This window comes from Musa acuminata, chromosome BXJ2-4, assembly GCF_036884655.1.
Source record: "Musa acuminata AAA Group cultivar baxijiao chromosome BXJ2-4, Cavendish_Baxijiao_AAA, whole genome shotgun sequence".
NCBI lineage: Eukaryota > Viridiplantae > Streptophyta > Magnoliopsida > Zingiberales > Musaceae > Musa > Musa acuminata.
In genome coordinates this window covers 44,998,525-45,019,961 of record NC_088341.1, presented here as the reverse complement: position 1 = coordinate 45,019,961, position 21,437 = coordinate 44,998,525, and the positions used below count along the sequence as shown (strand labels likewise).

General features: G+C 37.0%; 2 protein-coding genes and 1 long non-coding RNA gene across 5 annotated transcripts; all 3 read right to left on the bottom strand.

The window, feature by feature from the left end:
* Positions 1-38: 38 nt before the first annotated feature.
* Positions 39-1,007, bottom strand: LOC135611205 (uncharacterized). Its single transcript, XR_010486460.1, has 3 exons — positions 897-1,007; positions 440-705; positions 39-358 (listed from the first exon to the last, which is right to left on the bottom strand). It is a non-coding gene; the product is annotated as an uncharacterized LOC135611205 (long non-coding RNA).
* Positions 1,008-1,618: 611 nt separating this feature from the next.
* On the bottom strand, positions 1,619-15,327 carry LOC103982418 (flowering time control protein FY). 3 transcript variants are annotated; one of them, XM_009399338.3, is made up of 19 exons: positions 15,058-15,323; positions 12,360-12,451; positions 11,562-11,630; positions 10,930-11,034; positions 9,450-9,545; positions 9,292-9,374; positions 9,111-9,182; positions 8,941-9,038; positions 7,623-7,682; positions 7,480-7,540; positions 7,319-7,406; positions 5,031-5,094; positions 4,757-4,835; positions 4,319-4,408; positions 3,928-4,016; positions 3,263-3,786; positions 2,159-2,395; positions 1,877-2,013; positions 1,619-1,802 (listed from the first exon to the last, which is right to left on the bottom strand). In XM_009399338.3, exons 1-18 carry the CDS (start codon positions 15,182-15,184, stop codon positions 1,912-1,914), a joined length of 2,136 nt encoding a protein of 711 aa, XP_009397613.2. In that variant the 5' UTR covers positions 15,185-15,323; the 3' UTR covers positions 1,619-1,802; positions 1,877-1,911. The 3 variants fall into 3 exon arrangements, with proteins under 3 accessions (XP_009397613.2, XP_009397614.2, XP_009397612.2); XM_009399339.3 differs by having other exon boundaries at positions 1,619-2,013; positions 3,263-3,415; positions 3,500-3,786; XM_009399337.3 differs by having other exon boundaries at positions 1,619-2,013; positions 15,058-15,327.
* A 740-nt stretch (positions 15,328-16,067) lies between these two features.
* Positions 16,068-17,002, bottom strand: LOC103983357 (jacalin-related lectin 19). Its single transcript, XM_018824808.2, has 3 exons — positions 16,953-17,002; positions 16,691-16,888; positions 16,068-16,599 (listed from the first exon to the last, which is right to left on the bottom strand). Exons 1-3 carry the CDS (start codon positions 16,953-16,955, stop codon positions 16,369-16,371), a joined length of 432 nt encoding a protein of 143 aa, XP_018680353.2. The 5' UTR covers positions 16,956-17,002; the 3' UTR covers positions 16,068-16,368.
* Positions 17,003-21,437: the final 4,435 nt, after the last annotated feature.

Below are 21,437 nucleotides of genomic sequence, written 5' to 3'. Positions count from 1 at the left end.
GAAGTCTTTGAGTAATGAGTTTCTATGTCATTAAAATCTGAAGATTAAAACAGAGATGTAATTTAACATGGGAATGATACACAGAAATGAGTTGGGGAGTCTTCCCCTCGAGAGACAAGAATGCCTCATTTATAATCTGTGCAAATTTGATGAGGACAAACAATATAAGATGGGCAAAGCCTGGTTTATCACATATGATTGACCATCTCACAGAGCTCGCCCTTTGATGATGTCAAAGCTCATCTCACTGGGATCAGTTGCCTGTAGGTCCACTTGTATGCCATCGAGCTCCCTCTTGAATCTGTCCTTGGAACTCGCGTACAGCATCTTATTCCTCACCCTCGACGTATCAGGAGACCTGCTCGTAGGAAAATGGATGTAATCATGAGTTGACTCCCTGTATATCATGGATGAGGCATTTTCTGGCAGATTCAGATACCAGGAGATGAAGAAGATCTTGCTCTTTTGGCATTTCTCGTCCGTGATGAAATCGAGATCAAAGACGGCGTAGCGTCAGTCGTCGGGCGGCAGGGATGCAGCCAAGTCATCGTAGCTCTGCTCCGGCTGGCCAAGCTTCTCCACCATGACCCGCTGTATCTTCTCCTCGATCCTGAATACGATAAACCGGAAGCTCCTCTTGGCCTTCAGCTCCAAGAACTTGAGCTTGCACTCATCACTCACCGCCATTCCCGACGCCGAATTCGCCTTAGCAACGCACAAAGAACAGTTAGCAAGCGTTGTATTTGACATGATCCATGACGCAAGGGATGGGAGAGAACGACGGAATGGGTAGCTATACGGATCAAGAAATATGTCGACAGCGAAAAGGTCAAATTGACGTTCTTGTAAGGCCACTCAAGTTTGCGATCGAGATGAGGAGAGAGAGAGAGGCTCACCATGGTGTGTTGCCGATGAGGGATGAGACAGCCCCAGGAAGACCGTGAGGCTGTGAGAGAGGAAGAGAAATGGAGGACTGCAGGAGAAAGAGGACGAGAATTCCTTGGAAGAAGGAATTGATGGATGCGAGTGGAGTGAGAGAGGAGACAGTTTGAAGCCTTTCCGCAAACCACTTGCGTATCGCCACGTACATGGCTACGAGGCTAAATTTCGCGTGATCTTTGACCCAGCAATCTCCATTCAAATATTACACACACACAGACAAACACTACACACACACTGTATATATATATATATATATACAAATATATATACAAATATATATATATATACAAATATATATATATACAAATATATATATATATATACAAATATATATATATATACAAATATATATATATATATACAAATATATATATATATATACAAATATATATATATATATATATATATATGTTCCAATTCCCACGTTGCTGCTTAAATGAAGCAGATAGTATATACATATATTTATATGTATATATGGAATATCGTGGATTATGTTTCTCGTAAATAAAATATATATGATTTTTAATTTTATTTCCTCCACGGTTGCTTACTGCATATTAAATCACGTCGATTAAAAGATAAAATACAGACGAAAGAGAAACATACGTAATTATGGAAGCTTAGGACGATAATTTCCACCTGGACAATTCTCTCATTTTATATTAACGAGAGATGATTAGAACAGAAACGAAAGTCTGAATCAGTACATTAAATGGTATGGATTATACTTTTAATACACAAGGTGTTGATCCATAATGTTATAAACTTAGCTGGTGCTGAGGTGGAAAAACAGCTAGGACAGATGACATCAGAGCAAATTGGTGTTTGGTCTCACATGGCTGGGAACGACTCTGCATCAGCTGAACCCAAGCAAACACATCAGGTCCAAGTTCATCAATGGAACTCCATTAGTTGCAACCCGTAGTAGCCCTACCTGTCAAACACTCATTAAGCATTTCAAGGTGAGACCTACTGCGGTGCGGATCCATGGGGCATGGTTGGAGGTGGCGGTGGCATTCCGATGTTCCCTCCTAAAGCCATGCCAGGAACTCGAACATCCATCATCCCAGGCTGCAATTATTGAAGTCGACCACATTAACAAGTGGGACTAATAATAGAGGAAACAGAACTAGTTGACGCATCTGTTTGTACGAGACTTGGCATGCATAAATGCAACACATTGCATGAGCGAAAGGGGAAGAAAAGAGTGTCGAACCTGGTAAGCATTTAGTCCTGGGATCGGAGCCATCTGACCACCTTGTGGCAGGTTGAACACACCACCAATTTGGAAGTTTTGTAACCCGCTTGTTGATGCACCCTGGATATTTGCCATAGGATTTGCAAAACCTCCAATTGCAGGAGGGATATTGCTGCTGGTAACAGAACCTGGGTTCATTTGATTAATGCCCATCATATGTGCTTGTGGCATCTGAGTTGCTGATCCTTGCATCATCTGAAGGAGAAATAATATGCATATTCATTGATAGAAGAATTTAACCACTTCTTTGCATTTCCATTGTATCCAAAAGAACGATCTGGATTAAACAAGACACCTATACATCCAATTGAATGGTCAAACATCAAATTGATGTTATCATTTATAAGCTATCTATTCGTAGGTAACCTTGCATCTCTTGTGCAAATCCTGATCATCAAAACACATACAACAAAATCAAATATCTAAACTTTTTTATCTTTTTTATACTAATTTAATGTAGCAGCAGTCTAGGGACCTAGAACCCCTCTTGTGAGTGGAAAGAAAACACGAGGTATAATACTAGATCAGTTGTGGTAAGGAAGCCCACCAAACTTGTAAATCAACCCTCCTAAAGGAGCTAGCACAAGTCAATCATGTGAGGAAGCCGGTCCATGACCTTTGAAGGTAAAGAAATGTGGTGACACAAAGCAATGAAACCTCTAAACTATAAACTTCCATGCAAACCTTTGGTAACAACATGATGTGAATAAACATTTTCCTACTTCCGGTTTTATTATGGTAGAGGTGTCAATCACAGCCTTGACCTAACCCATTTAAGATGACCCATTTCAGATTCATGAATTGGGTCTGCACAAAGAACTTCTTGACAGTTCATCAGTTAAAAGGTTTGGATCAAGCATACATTTCCTTGGAGCTATGGTTCAACTTGACCCAACCCATTAGTTATATGGGTTGGTCAGGGAATCTTAAGACATCAGAGGGTCAGATCTGTTAGGTCAGGTCACTTCCACGTTATCCCATCTCAGACCAACTCAATATACATACAAAAATATACCTCTATTAAGCATGATACTCCTTGAGTTGAAGAGATTAAATAATTACCATTGAGTTCGGGAAGGATGGAGTCATAGATGGAACCAACGAGGAAGGCATTGGCATGGATCCCGGAATTGAGGAAGGATATGAAGCTGACATTCCAAGAGGTGCAAGTGGAGGTCGGGGAGGAGGTCCATGTGGATGCGGAAGAAGTGGAGGCTGCAATTGAGGCAAGTTTGTAGAAATTGGCATCGAAGGCATTTGCTGTGAAAATGGCTGATGCAGCTGGTGAACAGGAGGAACCTGCTGGTAAACTTGCTGCTGACCAGATGCTAAAAGAGACGGATGAGGACCTGGTGGAAGAGGAGGTGCCCCAGGAGGCATGTTGCCGGGAAAAGGCTGCCTCTGTTCTCCTTGATCAGAACCGTCAATAGATGGAACAGACAAAGGCATTGCAACTCCAATACCAGGAATCGTCCCTTCGTTTCTTGATAATCCGACAGCAAATGGTCCAGGAGTCGGTGGAGGTTCTGATGCTGAGAAACCACTGGCACTACGACCTGACAGAATAGGATTTTGATCACCATAACCTGGAAAGACCATCACAGAGTTGAGTCTTAAGTTTTTACCTCATTTTTTCAATATAAAGAATCATGCACATCGATCAAATGAAAGAAAAAAAATCACATAATAGCAAACAAAAAGACTTGAAAAGGGAGAGCATGACCAACCAGGAGTTTGACCAAGACTGTATTTATCACGACTAAGATCTCCAGGCCTATTTCTGCACCAAAACTTGGTTGTGTGATCATTGCTCCCACTGCAGTGATCAAGATGACAATTAGTATCAAACTAGCCATGCCCTAGTCGGACTATATTAAAAAAGCTCATAAATATACATTTTGCATAGAGATTATAAATCAGACAGCACTATAAAATGGCAATAGTACCTTTCTTAAATAGTTGTATATTAATAGAAAAGATGGGGTTATATTGATAGGACATAATAGGTCATATATCTGAACAAATAAAAGTAGGGGATTCCATATGAAGATTTACATAGTAAAGGCTCACTTAAATCATTAACAACAAATGAAAAACTCGCCAAATTATGTCTGATACCTGCAAAGTAGATAGCCGATTGGATGCCAAGCAAGATCCCACACACTGTTATCGTGTGCACTAGGTATTTCAACCTGAGGAGTTTCATGCCTGCATATCAGCAATCATAAGGGTTGAGTGACAGCTCAATATTGCTAGCAAACTACATGAACAGACATACTGATGCCATTCAGTAGGTCGATAAATAATAAATTGAATATTTTAATTAATTAGGCCTACAACTGGATATATTAAATGTAATTTTCGTAATAGTAAAGGAGAACAAAGAGGACATATGATGCCTTTTGTTACAAATTTATACAAAACTTGATTACATATAATGCCTTTTGTCATTAATTATCCAATAAAGCCAATCATATAACTTAAATAAGTGGACATGTAGAACAAGCAGGAAAGGAGAAGAAGGCAAGGAAAGGAGGTAAAGGTCTAGTCAATTACCCAACAAGCCAATGAAAGATGGACCCATCAAAGCTCCCACTAGCAAAGTACTCTTCATGGAACGGATGCCATGCCAATGCTAGCAAATCATACACCCAAAAAAGAATATGTTATTTGTCAGGAACTGAGCACATAAGAACACAAAAAGAATCCAAGGACTACTAGACTTTCATAAAAGAAAAAATAAGCTATTGGTAGAGTGAAACCTGAATGAGAATACTGCATCAATAATAAAAAGTTACAATTGAACGTGGAAAAAAGAAATTTCACCAACCAGTTACATCCTTTGTATGCCCACGAAATGATTCAAGCTCTTTCATGGATCTAATGTCATAAAGCTGAAATTCATATGCATAAGTATCATTAGTAATAAAACTAAATATCATGTGAATTGAGTATGATGCAATATGAAATTCAACTTCCTTAGTACCAAGCTCATATGCTGAAAGATATGAAATTGCACTTCAAAGACTTAAACAATAAAGGTACTATGAGCTACATTTGCTCACTATCAACAGATATAACTATATTAAGCAACTAGTGCTCTTCAGTTGCCTTATGAGAGCATATCAAGTCTTCTATCCATTAGGTTACAGTCACATTTTGTGCTACCACATCTATGAATGATGAGCATTGGTTACATATCATCACTGGATCAAATTACAGGAACAAACAACATATCTTCCACATAAAATAATTATTATCTTGAAGAAAAATGAGATAATCTGGAAGCACAATGAAGGCACATTTAAGTTGATATTTCATATATGAATATTTCGAATTTTGCAACAAAGCCCAGGTGTTACATCAATCTGTAGTTGATTAGGTTAGAAGTGTCTAATTACGTTGAATTATTTACTCTCATATATTTTTGGGTAAAATTTCATCCTTACTTTAGGTTTGCTATGTTAGCAAGTTTTCAGAGTCATGTTCTGAATCATATTAGCATCAAAGATAGCCATACTGTTTAAGAGAGCTTGGCTATTAGGATTTGTGCTAGAAAGCTTTAGGTCTCTTCAGGTAGGTTTTTAGTTGATTACAAGGTTTTGAAAGGAAAAAAAAAATCCTTCACCAGAGATCTTTTAGTTTCATGGGACTTAAGTCAGTCAGAGAACTTGTCTATAAAAATTGGTGCTTTCTTAATGTAATATAACAGTTTCTCCAGGCTGTTTATCATTGACTATCGTCTCTCTTCTTCTAGTATGTTTTATACTTCCTCTCTTCCAAAATTTCTCCTTCCACATATTTCCACTCTGAGATATTAAACACACATCCTGGATGGAATTCACCAACAAACACGTTGTCCTGGATGGCTGGATGAATTTCACCAACAAATACACACTTGGCCATGACATGTACAGAGGCCCTCAGTCTACAAGTCTGACAAACAACACAATGAAGTCAATACCAAAGTAATCTATTAGTATGTACTCAAAATCTGATTCCAAGTTCTAATACTGCAAAATTCATCAGGACCTATAGCTCATCAAATAAAATCACTGTATCTATCTGCTATATATCCACCAACTTTTTTAGCAAGAGGATAAGGGTTATGCCCTAAGGTCCAACAACATAAAGAACCTACTAAAAAGAATTAAAAGAAGAGAATCCAATAAAGTTATATCTCAGTAAAACTGTGAGCAAGCTGCAAAACTGATGCTTCCAACATAATCACAAAATGTTAGTCCAAAGAAGACAAATCTACATCTCATTGCTTTCTTGACAAATATCATTAAGCAAAGACCTGATCACGCCACATGGCATGCATGTATCTCATGCTTTAAGGCTTCAATTCCGGCAACTGCCAATCCATGTGAATAAATAAGTCTGTAATTTCCGGTCGAAAATCTAAAATTCAATGTTGCAGGTTAGGTACTACAAAGTGATATTGTTAGAAGCAGAATTGCATCATGAAACACCAAGGACCTCTGGTTTAGATAAACCCAGTAGTAAGTTGTATATCATAAGATGCTTCCTTAAAACCTTAAATGGTTTACAAATGATAAAAGCAATGAGAAATACGAGTTAGCTGAATCTAGACAATTAACGAACAAGAACATTTCATCTACAAATGACCAATTATTTTTATGCAAGTCTGTACACTGTCCTATTTCCCCGACATGCCAAAGATTTAACAGATCATAAACAAAATTTATTAACATATGAACAAACAATTAAAATTAGATAAGTGTGATTCTCAACAAGTCAATGTGACCTGACATGTGAAAGAATTAATAGATCATAAATAGAGTTCATCAATATGTGAACAAACAATTAAATTGGATATTGCATACTGAATTTGACTAAAAAAAAAGAAGCCAAAAGAATAACTGTTGAAAACTCCACATGGGAATACAAACAAACTGGACAAGATACAAAGCTAATCAAACAAACTTAAATAAATTCATGAATCATATTGGGTTAAACAAACAAGAAAAACAAACAGAATTATGTTTTTGCATAAAATCAGAAAAAGTAACAGCGCAGAATTCTAGAATAAATTGCAACAAGTTAGTAAAAAGATTATGTTCAAAGCAAGTCCAGAAAAGACAAGTTGCCAACCTTGATTATCTGATCCTTAGAAGCAGTCAGCACCCAGTTACCATTCTGGTTCCACTTAACACAAAGTACAGTATTTTTATGACCATGGCTGCAGATAAGACTCACTAATTAACCATAAAGTTATGGCATATGTGAACACAACAGAATTAAACTGTACTTACAATGAACACAGCTCTTTCCCTGTTTTTGCATCCCACAGTTTGATAAGATTGTCTTTACCCCCTGCCAAAACAAGATGAAAAATAACACATTTTTTTACGAAAATCAGACCGATAAAAAGAGCACATACTACTAGGTCACAAACCTGACACAAGTAAGGATTTTGTTGGGTGCCAGTCAACACTTTTGACATCCCAACCATGGCCTGCCTGAGTTCAAAGCACAAACAAAGAAATCTAAGGTTATTTAAAGTGACCACAAATTATATCATGTGCCAAATACTTAAATACCACTCCAGAAAATACCATCCAGTAGATGAGTACTACTGATATTATATGGTATACATCCATATTACTCTGAAGAAAAACATTCAAAATATACATATACTAAGAGTGGTGATATATGCTAGTATGTTCAGTATACCACAAAATGGTATGAGATTGGACCGGTAGGTAAATTTCGGTACTTAGGTTCATAATTGTCCTACTCCATTAAACACAAGATTGAGATTATATAACACAAATCGCTTACCAATTGAAGTAGCAAACATAAAAAAATATCATCATAAAACAAATGAAAAATACATCTAGTAAACAAAGAAATGTTTGGTTGGAAGGGTAAGCATGCATAGATTAGCCCTCCCTAAACCAACGTCAGCGGGAACCTCATGCACTGGGCCATCCTTTCTTAACAAAAAAGAAAATGAAGCCAAAATGAAAGAATGAGTGAATTCTAAGTAAAAGCAAACCTGGTCCTAGGGAATTCAAATTCACTTGGACCAATAAGTAGTGTGAGCCGAGACCAGAACCAACCCATTACAGATGGTCATGTTTGTGACTCCTTGTGAATTGCATCCCCTTTGCGTTGTCGCTTGCCGCCCACCTGTTGTCGCACTCGCACATCCACCTGGGATGTCCCTCCATCGCCTGCAGACCTAACCCAACACACCCTCATTTGCAGAACTCCTCTTCCTCCTCATCCACTGCCTATTCTTTCTCCTCCTACTTATTTCTTCTTCTTCCTTCCCCCCCTTATTTTTCCCAGCAAAACAGTACCATGGCACATGCTAGCAAATTGGATGTTGGCACATGGCTATGAACCAAACCCATACTGGTCCCACCATTGAACGGTATGGGTCCAGTACATTGAAATTTCATAACCACAAGAATGATCAATACCAACTTGTGCAAAGTGCGTTGTTCAAGGACACTAAGAAACACATCCTACTTAATTGGGTACTCAAGACCTTAACTAGCACCAAAGCCCACACCATATAGGCAAGCTATGATAAGATCAATACTTGGGTGTGCTACCATCTCTATCTCAAGAGATTCGATTTTTTCAGCCTCTAGTAGGTGGGAATAAAAGACATGGAAAACAGACATATGAAGATCAACAAGTAAAATAAATTGGCAAGAAACAAAAAAAATAAACTAAAGCTGGTAATAGATTAGACACATTACCAGTTAAAGATCTCTCTTCCTGGCACCTAGCAAAGTCCCAGACCTTAACAGTAGTATCGTCTGAGCAAGAACAGAATTTCAAATCTGTTCTACAAAAACTGTTCAACAAAAAGTAAACCAAATAAATTAAGACATCCATACAAACAAACAAAAAAATGGTAAAACACAACCTCAAGTCCCGGACCGATTCTTTGTGGGCAGTTTTGTTTGCCTTAACATTGTTCATGTTACTCTGCCAGTACCTGAGTAACATTTTCAAAGGCAAATGTTTTCTAAGGTATTAATATACCGAAAAAAAGTAGGTGTCAATCAAACAATAACAAAGAATATATAATATGACAAAGCCATTACTTGATTGCACCACCATCATCCCCAGTAACCATCCAATTGTCGTTGTGACTCCAAATCATTGACCTGATTGCATTATCATGAGCCTACAGTAAAAAAAAAAGGAGTTAGGAACTAGTCAAGTTTATTTGTGAATCATAAAAGCCAGACATAGTAAATACCTGAAGAATCATTTCAAAATTGAAAGATTGTCCATTCCATAGAGTAAATTCACCACTCTGTGATCCCGTGATGAGACGACGCCCAGTAGGGGTCCACTTCATCCCAAAAAGAATAAAAAGCACAAAAATCAATTAAGAAAAACAGATATTCATTGAATATCAACTTTATGAACAAAGCACTTGTAAAAATAAGACATCTTGTGAATGAGAAAATACAAAGAGAAACACACCATTCAGTACAAAGGCATAGAGTCAAAAGCAGGAAACATAAATTAATAAATAACTGAAAGTCAGCAGCAGGCCAAACTCCGCAACCATTCAAATGTTTTTAGATTTTCACTCTCTTTGTTCAAGCCAGAAATCTTGAAACTGAATACAAGTCCATCATAGAATCCTGGCTCATCTACCATCGAACTTCTATCAGATGCAACAGCAAACTGTGAGTCCAATTTCCATAGATATTCAGGTTCTGTATCACATTAATGGGACAAAGGCTTCCCATTACAACTTACTGAACTTTTGACAGAAGGCATGAACAAATAGTAGTCCAGTGGTTGATGGTCCATTCTGAAAATATATTCAGCACAATTATATAGTATTGTTTATTTGATAATGGCCTCCTGCCCTACCTTTAAAGCTGTGCGAGAAGAAATAGTCTAAGCAAATACTGGAAATTAAAAATAAACAGTTACTCCCTGCAGTCAAGGTAAAATCAATGTGTCCAAACACAGCAGCCACTCTATCATCATACTAGCCTCAATCTAACCCAAACCTAAAATCCTGAAGCCAAGACTTGTCTTGATAGATTTAAGTTCAAAAATGTCATTGCTTTCAGGGAAACCTAACCCAAAATGCAACATATTTTCAAAGAGACCAGTATGCTGTTCTCAAGCATCAATGGTTTAACCACTTGATGGAACATAACCAGGCAACTAGGGTGTTCAAGTCTTAATAGATTAAAGTTCAAAATGTCATTTGCTTGCAGGGAAACCTAATCTAATATTAAGTGCAATGGTTTTTTTTCAAAAAGACCAGCATGTCAATCTTGAGCACCAATGTTTAACGACTTGATGGAACAAAACCAGGCAACAAGAGCGTTCTTACTGTAAACAATTATGACAATTTTTTTTAGAAAAGTAAAGAAAATATATATAAAATGAATGGCATGTAGTAGTTGAATATGTTTTGTGGCATGAAAGATCTAAAAGATAAGAACTAAAGACATACATCGAGAACTCAACACAAATAATCAGCATCAAAGTAGACGGTGAAACAACAAAAAAAGCTGCATTAACCATGTAAAACACATAATCAGCATAAAAGTAGAAGATGATACAGAAGAAAAGATACATTGGCAACTAAACACAAATAATCAGCATATAGGTTGAAGGTGAGACAACAAAACTGCAAAAGACTAACCAAAACTTATTTTAATTGCTAGCCAAAAAGGATAAAATGACTTGAAATTCTTGCAACTTACCAAGACCCTATTAATGGAACACCTATTTTTGTTTGTTGAAGCATGAACAAATTTGGCAGCAAAACTTATGGATGGGTTATCTGCATATGCAGCTGTTGGTAAGATCTGCACAAATAAACAACATCAGCAACTCAACTATATGCAGGACTTTTCAGATAGACTAACATGACAATTCCATGTTGGATGAATATAGAATTCCTACAATTTTGTCTAATTTTTTTAGTGAACTACTGAATTGGTTCCGCCAACATTTGTATCATTCCACCTGTTTGTGTCCACACATCATGCGGCTCGAGGACTGATTCCACCCAATGACTTCTATTTTATTTCAAAGAAGCTTCTGGTTTCCCCTTTTTAAGGAACGAGTACTTTCCCACCAAGATTGGTCATACATTAAACCCAGACCATGAAGTTATTTGAAGATTGAACAAATCAAGCTCAAGCAGCATGCAGTTAAACAAGAGAAATGTATCATGTCCTATGAATAAAAAAGAAAAAGCATAATGATTAAGCAAAAAAAAAAGATAAAATCACGAAGAAACTAACCAAATTAGTTCTACTACATACTCGATTGTAATTCAATTACCAATACAATTAAAGTTCCAAATTATTGGAAAAATCAAATTACTAACATCCAAGACTGCAGCTGGAGTAGGTTGCAGTGCAGTTCTGTCCCCAACATCTCGCTGCCACATACGAACCTGCAAATGATGATATATTAGCAAAAAAAGGCCTCTGACCACTAGAATTCCACAAGAAAAGATCACCCAGAAGATACACTCAATGCACAAGCCTGGCAACTTGCACCAGTACAGTTTGTTATTTCACAAACTGTGATACCATATCTGAGAATTGCAAAACCAGGTAGGAATCTAGACCTAGTGGTCAAATGACTACCTTTCAATTTTGATATTCTTTGAAGGTTCATTAATTTTAGTTCAAAGCATCTTACAATGTCTAGAAAAAAGGAAAGAAACAAATAACAAGTCTAGATACTTCAACAGTGAACAATCCTAGATTTGAAGGCTCTTTCATCTTTCTAAGCTGAAAATAATTTAACCACATGCTGTAATGTAAAAACAGTGAAGTACATGCATGAGAATGCTTAAACAACTCTCTCAACAAAACATTTCAATTTGCAGAATAAAATTAATTTGTAGTAAAATAAAAGCTAATTCCTACCAAGCATAACAATATAAACCATGACAAAAAAGGAGTAGACCTACCAAGAAATACCACCATCATGGAATAACAAAACATGAAAAAGATGCAATATCAACAAATTTTATATCTTTTCTGGTAATGTATTAGTTCCTTCAATGTGGTACAAGACCCATAAAAAATATGATATAATGAAAGCCAATAAACAGACAAATAATCAACAATGGAATTTGCAATTTATCACATTTCAGATATACAATGAAAGTAACCTGCATATATCGAACAACTGTGCTTGTATAATCCACAGCACGCCGTTGGACAACCTTTCGCATTCTTCTAGCAGCAAAACTATCTCCATATGCTGCAATTTTAGAATAAGCTCAGATCATATATGACATTGTGACTCGAATACTAAATCAACTAAGACCTAACTTCTAACTTAAAACTAACCCTGAACCTTCAAAAAATTTCATGAAGTAGATAGTAAACACCAAAAGATAGTAGAACTTCAGTAAAGATCCGTAAACACCACGGAGTTAAAGTGAACCAAGTGTGCCACTCAATAACTACCAGTGTAATGAGAATCCCTAAAATAGGTGATGTGATAATGTCTTGGTTGAAACAGATAGGACTGACAGGCAAAACTTAAAATTTTAGTCGGGGGCCAATTCTGGTAAACAGCAAGGTCAGGACAGTACCAATATGATCCAATGCACCAAGTGCAAGGTATGAATCAATGATGGTCAGAACTAGCGAGACCACTGCAAGCAGAAAGGAAAAAAGAGAGAGAAAAAAAAGAGAAAGGGGTAGAGGGAGAAAAAAAAGGTGGCGATGTGGATAAGCAGCAGCAGCGAGAACGGGGATGTGGCAGCAACATACAAAGAAAAGGGAAAGAAAGAAAGAGAAAGAAATAGATTGGGTTATCAAAGCACAATGGGTATTGAACCTGAGCAGTAAGCCAAGGAGGAATCGGATGAGGAGTAGAGGGGTGATGTGGTTGAGCGGCAAAGAAGAGGATGGTGTCAACCGAAAGGTGGCAGCAATGCAGGAGAAACACCAGCAACAGAAGAAAGAAGAGAAAGAAAAAACAAATGTTAAAAGGATGATGGGTACTGCTAGGCCTGGTGCCATAAGGTTATCAAGCAGTTTGCTCGGTTTTGAACCGAAATGGAAAAAATTGTCTGATTTACCTACCAGTCGACCATCAAACCTGTGAAAATTGATCCATGCCAACAGGTACGATTAAGACTTTACTACATGCTGACCAGCACAACATTGTCCCTGATGAAATCAATATGACACAACAAATGCTCAAAAAAGAAAGCCTTTCTCATCAATTTCACCCAAATTGCTCTAGTGACTCTGACAGGATATTCCCTTCTTGTCCTATGACCCAACACAACTCAAATCCAACCAACTACCACTAACTAGTTCTCAAGTCTCAACTCCCCCTTCATCGTCTGGAAGCAAAACACCTCTGATCGACAAAGGTACCAACTCTCTTCGAGCCAGCTTGACAAAGCATAGTTTGACATACCAGATCTACATTAGTATCACTTTTGGTAATTTCTCTGTCTTATTATCAAAAATCAGTAGAAATTGGCCGCCTTTCTCCAATTCTAGCACATACTCAAAAGAAAGAAGACAGGGAAGGGAAGAGTAGAAATAGAAGAAACCAGAGAAGAAAAGACAAAGGAAACACAAATTAGAGATGTTGTTACCATCATATTTACGAAACAGAGGACAGAGTATTCTCAAGAAAACAGTGGTATCATCACAAACAAGGAAGATGTCAAGGTTTTCAAGGCCAATCAAGAATCTCATGGATGTTATCTTCAAATAAATTTCTTCTTTATTTGTATTTGGATCAATGACACTTCACTTCCGAGGTGATTATAGAAGAAATAAGTTCACAATGGGATCCATCGTTATCTTCAAAGCTACAGCTGAATAAGCTTTGAATCTTTTCATTATATAATAGTAACTTACTAATAACATTTCTGTATAATGTAATAAAAAAATTTCTAATAGATTATACTTGTTAACCCCATTGATAGATGTAGAAAGATTGTTGCATCAGCACCCATACCAAAGTGTTGAACTCAAGAGGAAACATATATACCTTCAGGTGGACTTACATTGACAAGGCCACTCTGAACCTCATAGGAGAAGTAATCTTCAGGCATATTAATTGTGACACTAATTACCCATCTTCTTAGCTCTCTTGGATTTCCTTATTGTTAACTTCTCATCGACCTAGACGAAGTGACAGGTTAATTGGCTTAGCCATTTAAGAGCATATTTTCCTGGGTGTTTCTGGTCCCAAGTTGTGTAATCATAGGTCAGAAGCTTATCCCAAGTTCTTGGATATGCTTAAGCACACAGCCCGTCTTTTCATTGTCATCATAATTTCGTTAAATTCCCAACCTGGGTATGATATGCCTGCATTTTTCCCATGATTCCATAAAAAAATGTTAAGGTTTCAAAAGCCAAGTAGAAAGAAGCATGACCTATCGTAGGGCAGTAACAAAACAGTCATTTCTACATGCATTTGGATCCTTCATCTATAACTCCCAAGCCCGATCGTCCGTCCAATAACTAGTATTACAATTTTCTCCACACACAAAATTCCATGGTTTGCTTTCGATGTGGGGTTCAATAAGTTCAGTGGTTGGTGGACACAATAGAGCGACGCCAAATCTAGAAATAAAACAAACTAAAAGTCAAGAACATTCCGATATCTTGCTATCAAACCATCCTATACACCGAAATCATCAACGCCAAACCCAAAAGTCAATAAAAAATCGCATTCGGTAACTAAGGCTAGAAGAGAACTCGAGCGCATAGACTGGTAACCCAAGAAGAGATGACTTAGACAGTGAAAAAGAACAAAGAGCAAGAATTAGTGGTCACGATTTCCGGAAAGTGGAGAGAGGGGGCTCCTTTACTGCCCCGCTCGGGTCGTACCTTCGTAAGGGGCCGGCGGGCGAGGGAAATCCGGCGCTAGATTGGTGGACGACGCCGACGGCTGCCGTGAAGGAGGAGGCGGTGCGCGGGAAAACTCGGGGTTGTGCGGCTGCTCGCCATACATCATCTTCGTCCGGATTCCACACCCTAACCCTAATCCCGATCGAATCGAAGGTCCACCGGGTTTAGGGTTTGGAAAAAGGAAGCGACAATATAGCTGGGTGGCGCTCCTAATGGGAGCCAACGAGTCGGGCCTCGAGACTTTTGGGAACCCCTTGCTAATTGACTGAACGGAACCATTATATTTCGAGCGCGGCGTGTCCCACGCGTCAGATTAGAGAACGCCACGTCATCCGATAATATACACGGCGTTTAATTATGCCTCCTGATTGGGTCGGGCTGCAAAAAAAACTTATCAATACCTTTAAAAAAAAACTTGCAAACACCTAAAAATTCAAACTTAAAACCTCCCAACACGCGCGGGGAAAACTCGGGGTTGTTCTATTTTAGATACCTAAAAATTTAAGATCAAATATTTTAAAAAAAATCTTAAGTTTTGAAAAAAATTTATAAACCATCTTCATTTCCAAAAAAATTTCATAGAGTACTCTTTTTTATATAAAAAAATTACTTTACATCTATTTTCATATTTCATTATCTTTTTTTTAATATATGTTTTAATTTGTAATTTAGTAAACAAATAACTATGTGTTATGACCCGAGTATGATGAACTAACTGGTCAATAACTCAATTTTAGTTCTTCAACCACGGATCAAAATACTTAAACGGAAATCAACATAGTATACTCATCAGGTCCTTATAAGCTAATCATACACATTGTCCACTTTCGATACGGGACTAATGGGATGTTACACTATGAGCTTTTGTTACATGTGATTTCTAATTTAACGTTTTTTTAATCGAAAAACACTGTACTATCATTTTACGTAACATACATTCCTATTCCAGAAGATGCGATGGTATTAAAAAAATAAATAAATCGAGTCAATTTGACTAAGACAATTTGATAATCAAATTTGATCATATCAAACATATGATAATACAATGTCACATGAAAATCGACCACAATAAGTCTCACAAAAATATTACGGTGAATCAAACAAAGAAACTGTATGTATGAAACCATATAGTTTCTTACTTAGAACAGACACACACACAGGCCATCGCTTTGTCTTCTTAGAACACCAACAACCATACTTTATTACTGACGACGATATGATATATAGCTTCTTGGTTCTTATTTTACGGACTTCATTAATGGCGATTGGATTCAGATTAACGGAGGGAGGCTAAGCCACGTAGATGCCGAGTGCATCGAGGTATAAGCCCGAGCGACCGGTGAAGCCAACGATCCTTCTGCCAGGTGCCTCCAAGGTGAACGCGACTCCCTCTTCGCGGCCGAACGGGCCGTACGTGCGCTTGTTGCTGACGAAGGTCAGCGACCTCAGGATGGAGACGCCATAGAACTCGCCGTAGTGACCTCTTATGGATCTCAAGGATTCATCATCATCCAGGTTGAACTACACAAGCCGGCCATATAATGATCAGATGAGTTAAGTAGAAGTAGAAGTAGCAGCAGTCTGCAACCATGGGTGGGTATCGTAGCTTTACCTCGGACAACTGCCCTCCTCCTCCGCCCCACTGGTCGGTCCACACGTCTCCGCCGTTGCGCCGGTACATGATTTTGATTGCATCAATTGCATGTCCATGACGAAGCTGCACCTTCAAGATGCGGTTGCCAGCGCTGATGTCCATGTCTCTCTGACCGCCTCCGCCGCCTCCACAGGGCCCCAAACGAGACGTCCCGGCCTACAAGAAACATGGATCTGATCATTAACCACACAACGCATGACTTAAGAGGAGTGTCTCTTACCATGTTTCAACAAGCTTGAAGGTGAATGGTTTTCCCTTGCGGAGTTGATGACAAAGGAATGAAGCTTACATGCATATATATATCTATATATAGGCATTGGAATTCCCAAGTCTTGCATCAGCAACACTTCATTCGCCGGAAGGTGGATGGTTGATGTGAATAATTAACTAAGACGCAGCCAAATTTTTTGGGCGTCTTTGGCTGTTGACTTGTGCATGATGTTCAATACAAAATGACTTGGATGCCCTGACTTGATCTAATACAACTTATAAAATGAAGCTCAAGAATTAGTCGTCGTTGACAGTCTCCTTCCAATCCAATCCATGGAGGATATATGTTGAGATCACGTCTTACTCGTATGCACATCGACAACATTGTGGCAGAAAGCAACTAAAAAACTATTATGTCATCTCAATCATTCCGTTTGCCATCATCAACGTTTATCCACGATGGATACATTGTGTGTTTTCTATGGATGGTCGTCTAATAGTAACCCAACGGAGGAAGAATTCAAGATTCCCTTTGCCGGTCTCATGGCCGACCTCTGAAACCACTCTCGTTATTTTCTTTTCTCATAGACATTTGAGATGTGGAAAGAGATGGATTCATTCAAGAGAAATTTTCAAACCCGCGTGTGCTCAACTTGGGAATATATTTTTATATCGATATTTTATATTTCATTTTTCCTTTTCTTTGTGGATGGTTGGCAACTGTCGGCCTCGATTTTCACTGTGATTCTTTGTAATATTTCGAAGACATGTTCTTAAAATTCTAAATAGAAAGAATTCTCAAAAAAAAAATTATAACTTTAGGTTTCTCCCGCAAACCATCCCAAGTTTGAAAAAAAATTTCAGAATATTTTTTTAAAATAAATATTTTGCCCATGTTGATCATCGCCCTCCGCTTGGTCACACCTCCATTCTACACTTGACAGCCTCACTTGTTAGTATTCATCATCATCAATCGTGGCCCTAGTGCAAGGAAGGAGGGGTTGATCATCGACCCTCGCGTGAGGAATGAGGGGTTGACTGTCGACCCTTATGTGGCCCTTGCATCGACGATTATCGATGAGAGAGGAGGGAGAGGAGTTCGAATAGAGAGAAGGCAATGACGAATTCAATGGGGAGGGAGAAGGCAATGACGGATCCGATAAGGAGAGAGAAGGCCAGCAAGGTCCATTGAGGCGACATGGTCCTCATGTCCCCTCCTACCTCGCGCAAGGACCACCATGGTGAGGGCCAATGGGTCGGGCAACTAAGCATGAGTGGAGGTGTGGCTAGGGCTAGAGCTACAGAGAAAATTTTTTCAATGTTATAAGGATAAAATAGTCTTTTCATATAGCCATGGACGTTCTATGAAATTTTTTTGAACATGGTGTATTCTATAGGACAAACCCAAAGTTAGGGATTTATTTTTTCAGAATTTACCCATAAAAATATTTAAATATATACTATATTTAAATATTAAATTTAGAAATAACTAAATTATTAAATATTTTAAATTATTTTAAATTCTTATAATCATAATGAGTTTTAAAATATTTTTATGTTATTTATTGTTTTAACTAAGTAGATTTTTTCCAAAAAAAAAGGAAAGTTATTACTTTAAAGATATAAAAAAATCCATCGCCTCCTCAAGCATTATTTTTATAGGCTTAGTTGATTTTGTATAAGTCGTATAATAGTTATGTATTTATTTACAAAGAGTTAGCCTCCCTGAAAGCTTCCGAGGTCTCCTAAGATTATGTAAAAAAAAAGACAAGTTAGTAGAAGTATTAAACTTGAAATCCTATAAGTAGATATTTTAACAAGCAATTGAGAAGTAATGCAAAATTACTTTACGAGCTTGATATGGTTGTATCGAAAATGACTTGTTGGTGTTATTTTTGGATAATTTTGCATGTACATAGTGATTACACATATATTATATTTACGAGTCTAAAATGATTACAAAACTCATATAAAATAGGATTGTCAAATCTATTACAATCTCCTTATATGCTACCTAAGTCATAAATAAAATTTAAAATCATAATATTAACAAACGTTACGTCAAACATCTTCCATACGACTATCCATGATCCTATGACCCATTATTCTTTATGAGAAAAATCACATCGGTTATTTCTTATAGAACTACTCAATTAGTTTAGATGCTAGTTTCTCTCTTTGAATAAATATACTAAATTATATTCGGTAAATTTTTGCAACAATGACATAACATCTCTAATGATATTAAGTAATTTTCAAGGCTGAAAGATCTCTTTTTGAAGATTTTCATAATCAATTGTGCATTTGTTTCAATGTCCTTTTTTTCACAAATAGAAATAAAAATATATTACTTCATAAAAGATACAATATATGTCTCAGCATATGGCCAAGCCTCTCTACAAAAAGTAAAATTGTGGTTTATGCTGTCTAATCGTAAGAGGCAAATAGATCCTTGATGCATAGCTCTAATCAAAGAAGGAAGAGAGGGGGAAATCGGAATGACAATATCCTCTGATGAAGGTCCAACAATATGTGCCAAAGGTACCTCTTGTAATGACCCCTAATAGTGCCGGTTCCTTGTAGCCTTCGGTTTGATCTAAGGTCCAACAAAAAAAATTGTCACTTTATCTTTTTTAGCGAGACTTAGTCATGTGCTAGAGATAATTGTGTTTTAAGTAATAGTACTTTATCTTTCTTCAGAAAAAAAAAGGAAAATTTTTGAAGAAAAAAATTAGAATTTTTTTTAGAGCCCACGAACTTTAAAAAATGGTTAGATAAATTTTTTTCTTTTCAAAATGATCATTTGTGCATGGGCTAATCTCATTAGTCGCCCTTTTATATGCACATGAGGACTAGTTTTATTGGCCTCCCCTCTTTTTTTCCTTAGTCGTCTATGTCTTTGTGTACGAGACTAAGCGAACCACCTCCCTCCTCTCCCTTGGCCTCTTGTGCATTTCATGCAAAGGGGTAACGACGGAGGCAATGCAAGAAGGAGACAAAATGGTAGCGACTAAGGTAGTAGTAAAATAGTCATTTTATGTAGTTATAAAAAAAATATATAATGACATACTTATCCAATCATAATAAATGCGTCTCTAGTAATTTCTAGATATAGAACGATAAAAATCAATTAGGATTTTTTTGGTGGAAACTTATACATAATGAATATATCCTTGTCACTTGCGTGAACTGTTTGAATTGGATTAGTGAATCTTTTAATGAGGTTTAGGATATGCTTAAATGGAAAATTAGATACTCAGGTCGAGTTTGGATCCCTTGGTAATAAGTTGGTCATTGACACTTCTATCTTACGCCACCACGACAAAGAAGTTCGATCATAAGTATTATAATGCACGTGTTATTTTCTAGTTTTGAAACTAATTAAAATCTTAACGGTGTAATGGTGTGACCTAATAGTCATGGTGGATCCCTACAAAGAAGCTTGTGGGGTCGCACCCGATTTCAATACATGCAAAGAATAATTAATAGACGGATGCCATATCATACCACATGGACTTGTGTCCCTCTCCACAAGAACCACCCCGGTTCGAACTGTTCTTTTGTGCTCATCCCTCGAGGTACACTTAGGAGTCACTTCTAGTTCAGAATGAATGAATTCGGTTCTAATTCTTCAAACATAAATTGAATCGAATCCAAATATTTTTTGATTTAGAATTAATAGCTTTTATTTTGATTTCGAATTCTATTCTGATTTAAGAATCCAAATATTCATAAGAAACCATGTTGTTCATTAGATCCCTTTAAGAATTTGGGTGATTTCGATTCTAATATTAGGTATTTAGGATTAGAATCAAATAGGACCAAAATAGTTCCCGGTCCAGAACCTAAAATTCTAGTTCTATTTTTATACATACATACATACATATATATATATATATATATATATATATATATATATATATATATATAATTTAAAGTAGTAATAAAATTCATAAATTTATTTTAAAATTTCGATCAAAGTTTTGCTTTTGAAAAGTGGATGCATTTTCATGCACATAATAACATTAAAATGAATAGCAAAATCATCGATCATTGGTATTATGGGTGTCCTTATCATTCATTCGGTTGATAGATAAAATAAGTTTTTATTATCTTCGTCTATTATCTTTTGATTTCGTTCCTCCGTTTTGATTTAGTTATCATGCTTGGGCCTCAAATGATTCAAGAGTCATTTCATTTAAGATGCATCGCCCACGATGAAAGCTTGCTCAATGGCTACTTACTATAGTTGCTAATATTTATCTTGCACTGATGGTTAAAATTAGGAAAATTATTGAATGATACGTCCACACCTATAGCGATATATCACTAAATTTAGAAAAAATCATTAGATAAATAATAAATACAGAGTTTCCACTTAACAATTCCCTTTGTTTCCTTTTATCTTTGCAATAATAATTTCTTTCATCTACAATTATATTTCGATCTAACTTGGTCCGATTTGAATATTATAATTTATTACCTATTATAACTT

What these genes read in the sequence shown, in the direction of transcription:
- LOC103982418 (XM_009399337.3), bottom strand. Translation starts at nt 15,184, where the DNA reads ATGATGTATGGCGAGCAGCCGCACAACCCCGAGTTTTCCCGCGCACCG. An exon ending in GAATCGGTCCGGGACTTGAG is followed by an intron (nt 9,039 to 9,110) that starts GTTGTGTTTTAC and finishes TTTGTTGAACAG; the next exon opens with TTTTTGTAGAACAGATTTGA. An exon ending in CATCCTTCCCGAACTCAATG is followed by an intron (nt 2,396 to 3,262) that starts GTAATTATTTAA and finishes TTTCTCCTTCAG; the next exon opens with ATGATGCAAGGATCAGCAAC.
- LOC103983357 (XM_018824808.2), bottom strand. An exon ending in GAGGAGGGCAGTTGTCCGAG is followed by an intron (nt 16,600 to 16,690) that starts GTAAAGCTACGA and finishes CGGCTTGTGTAG; the next exon opens with TTCAACCTGGATGATGATGA.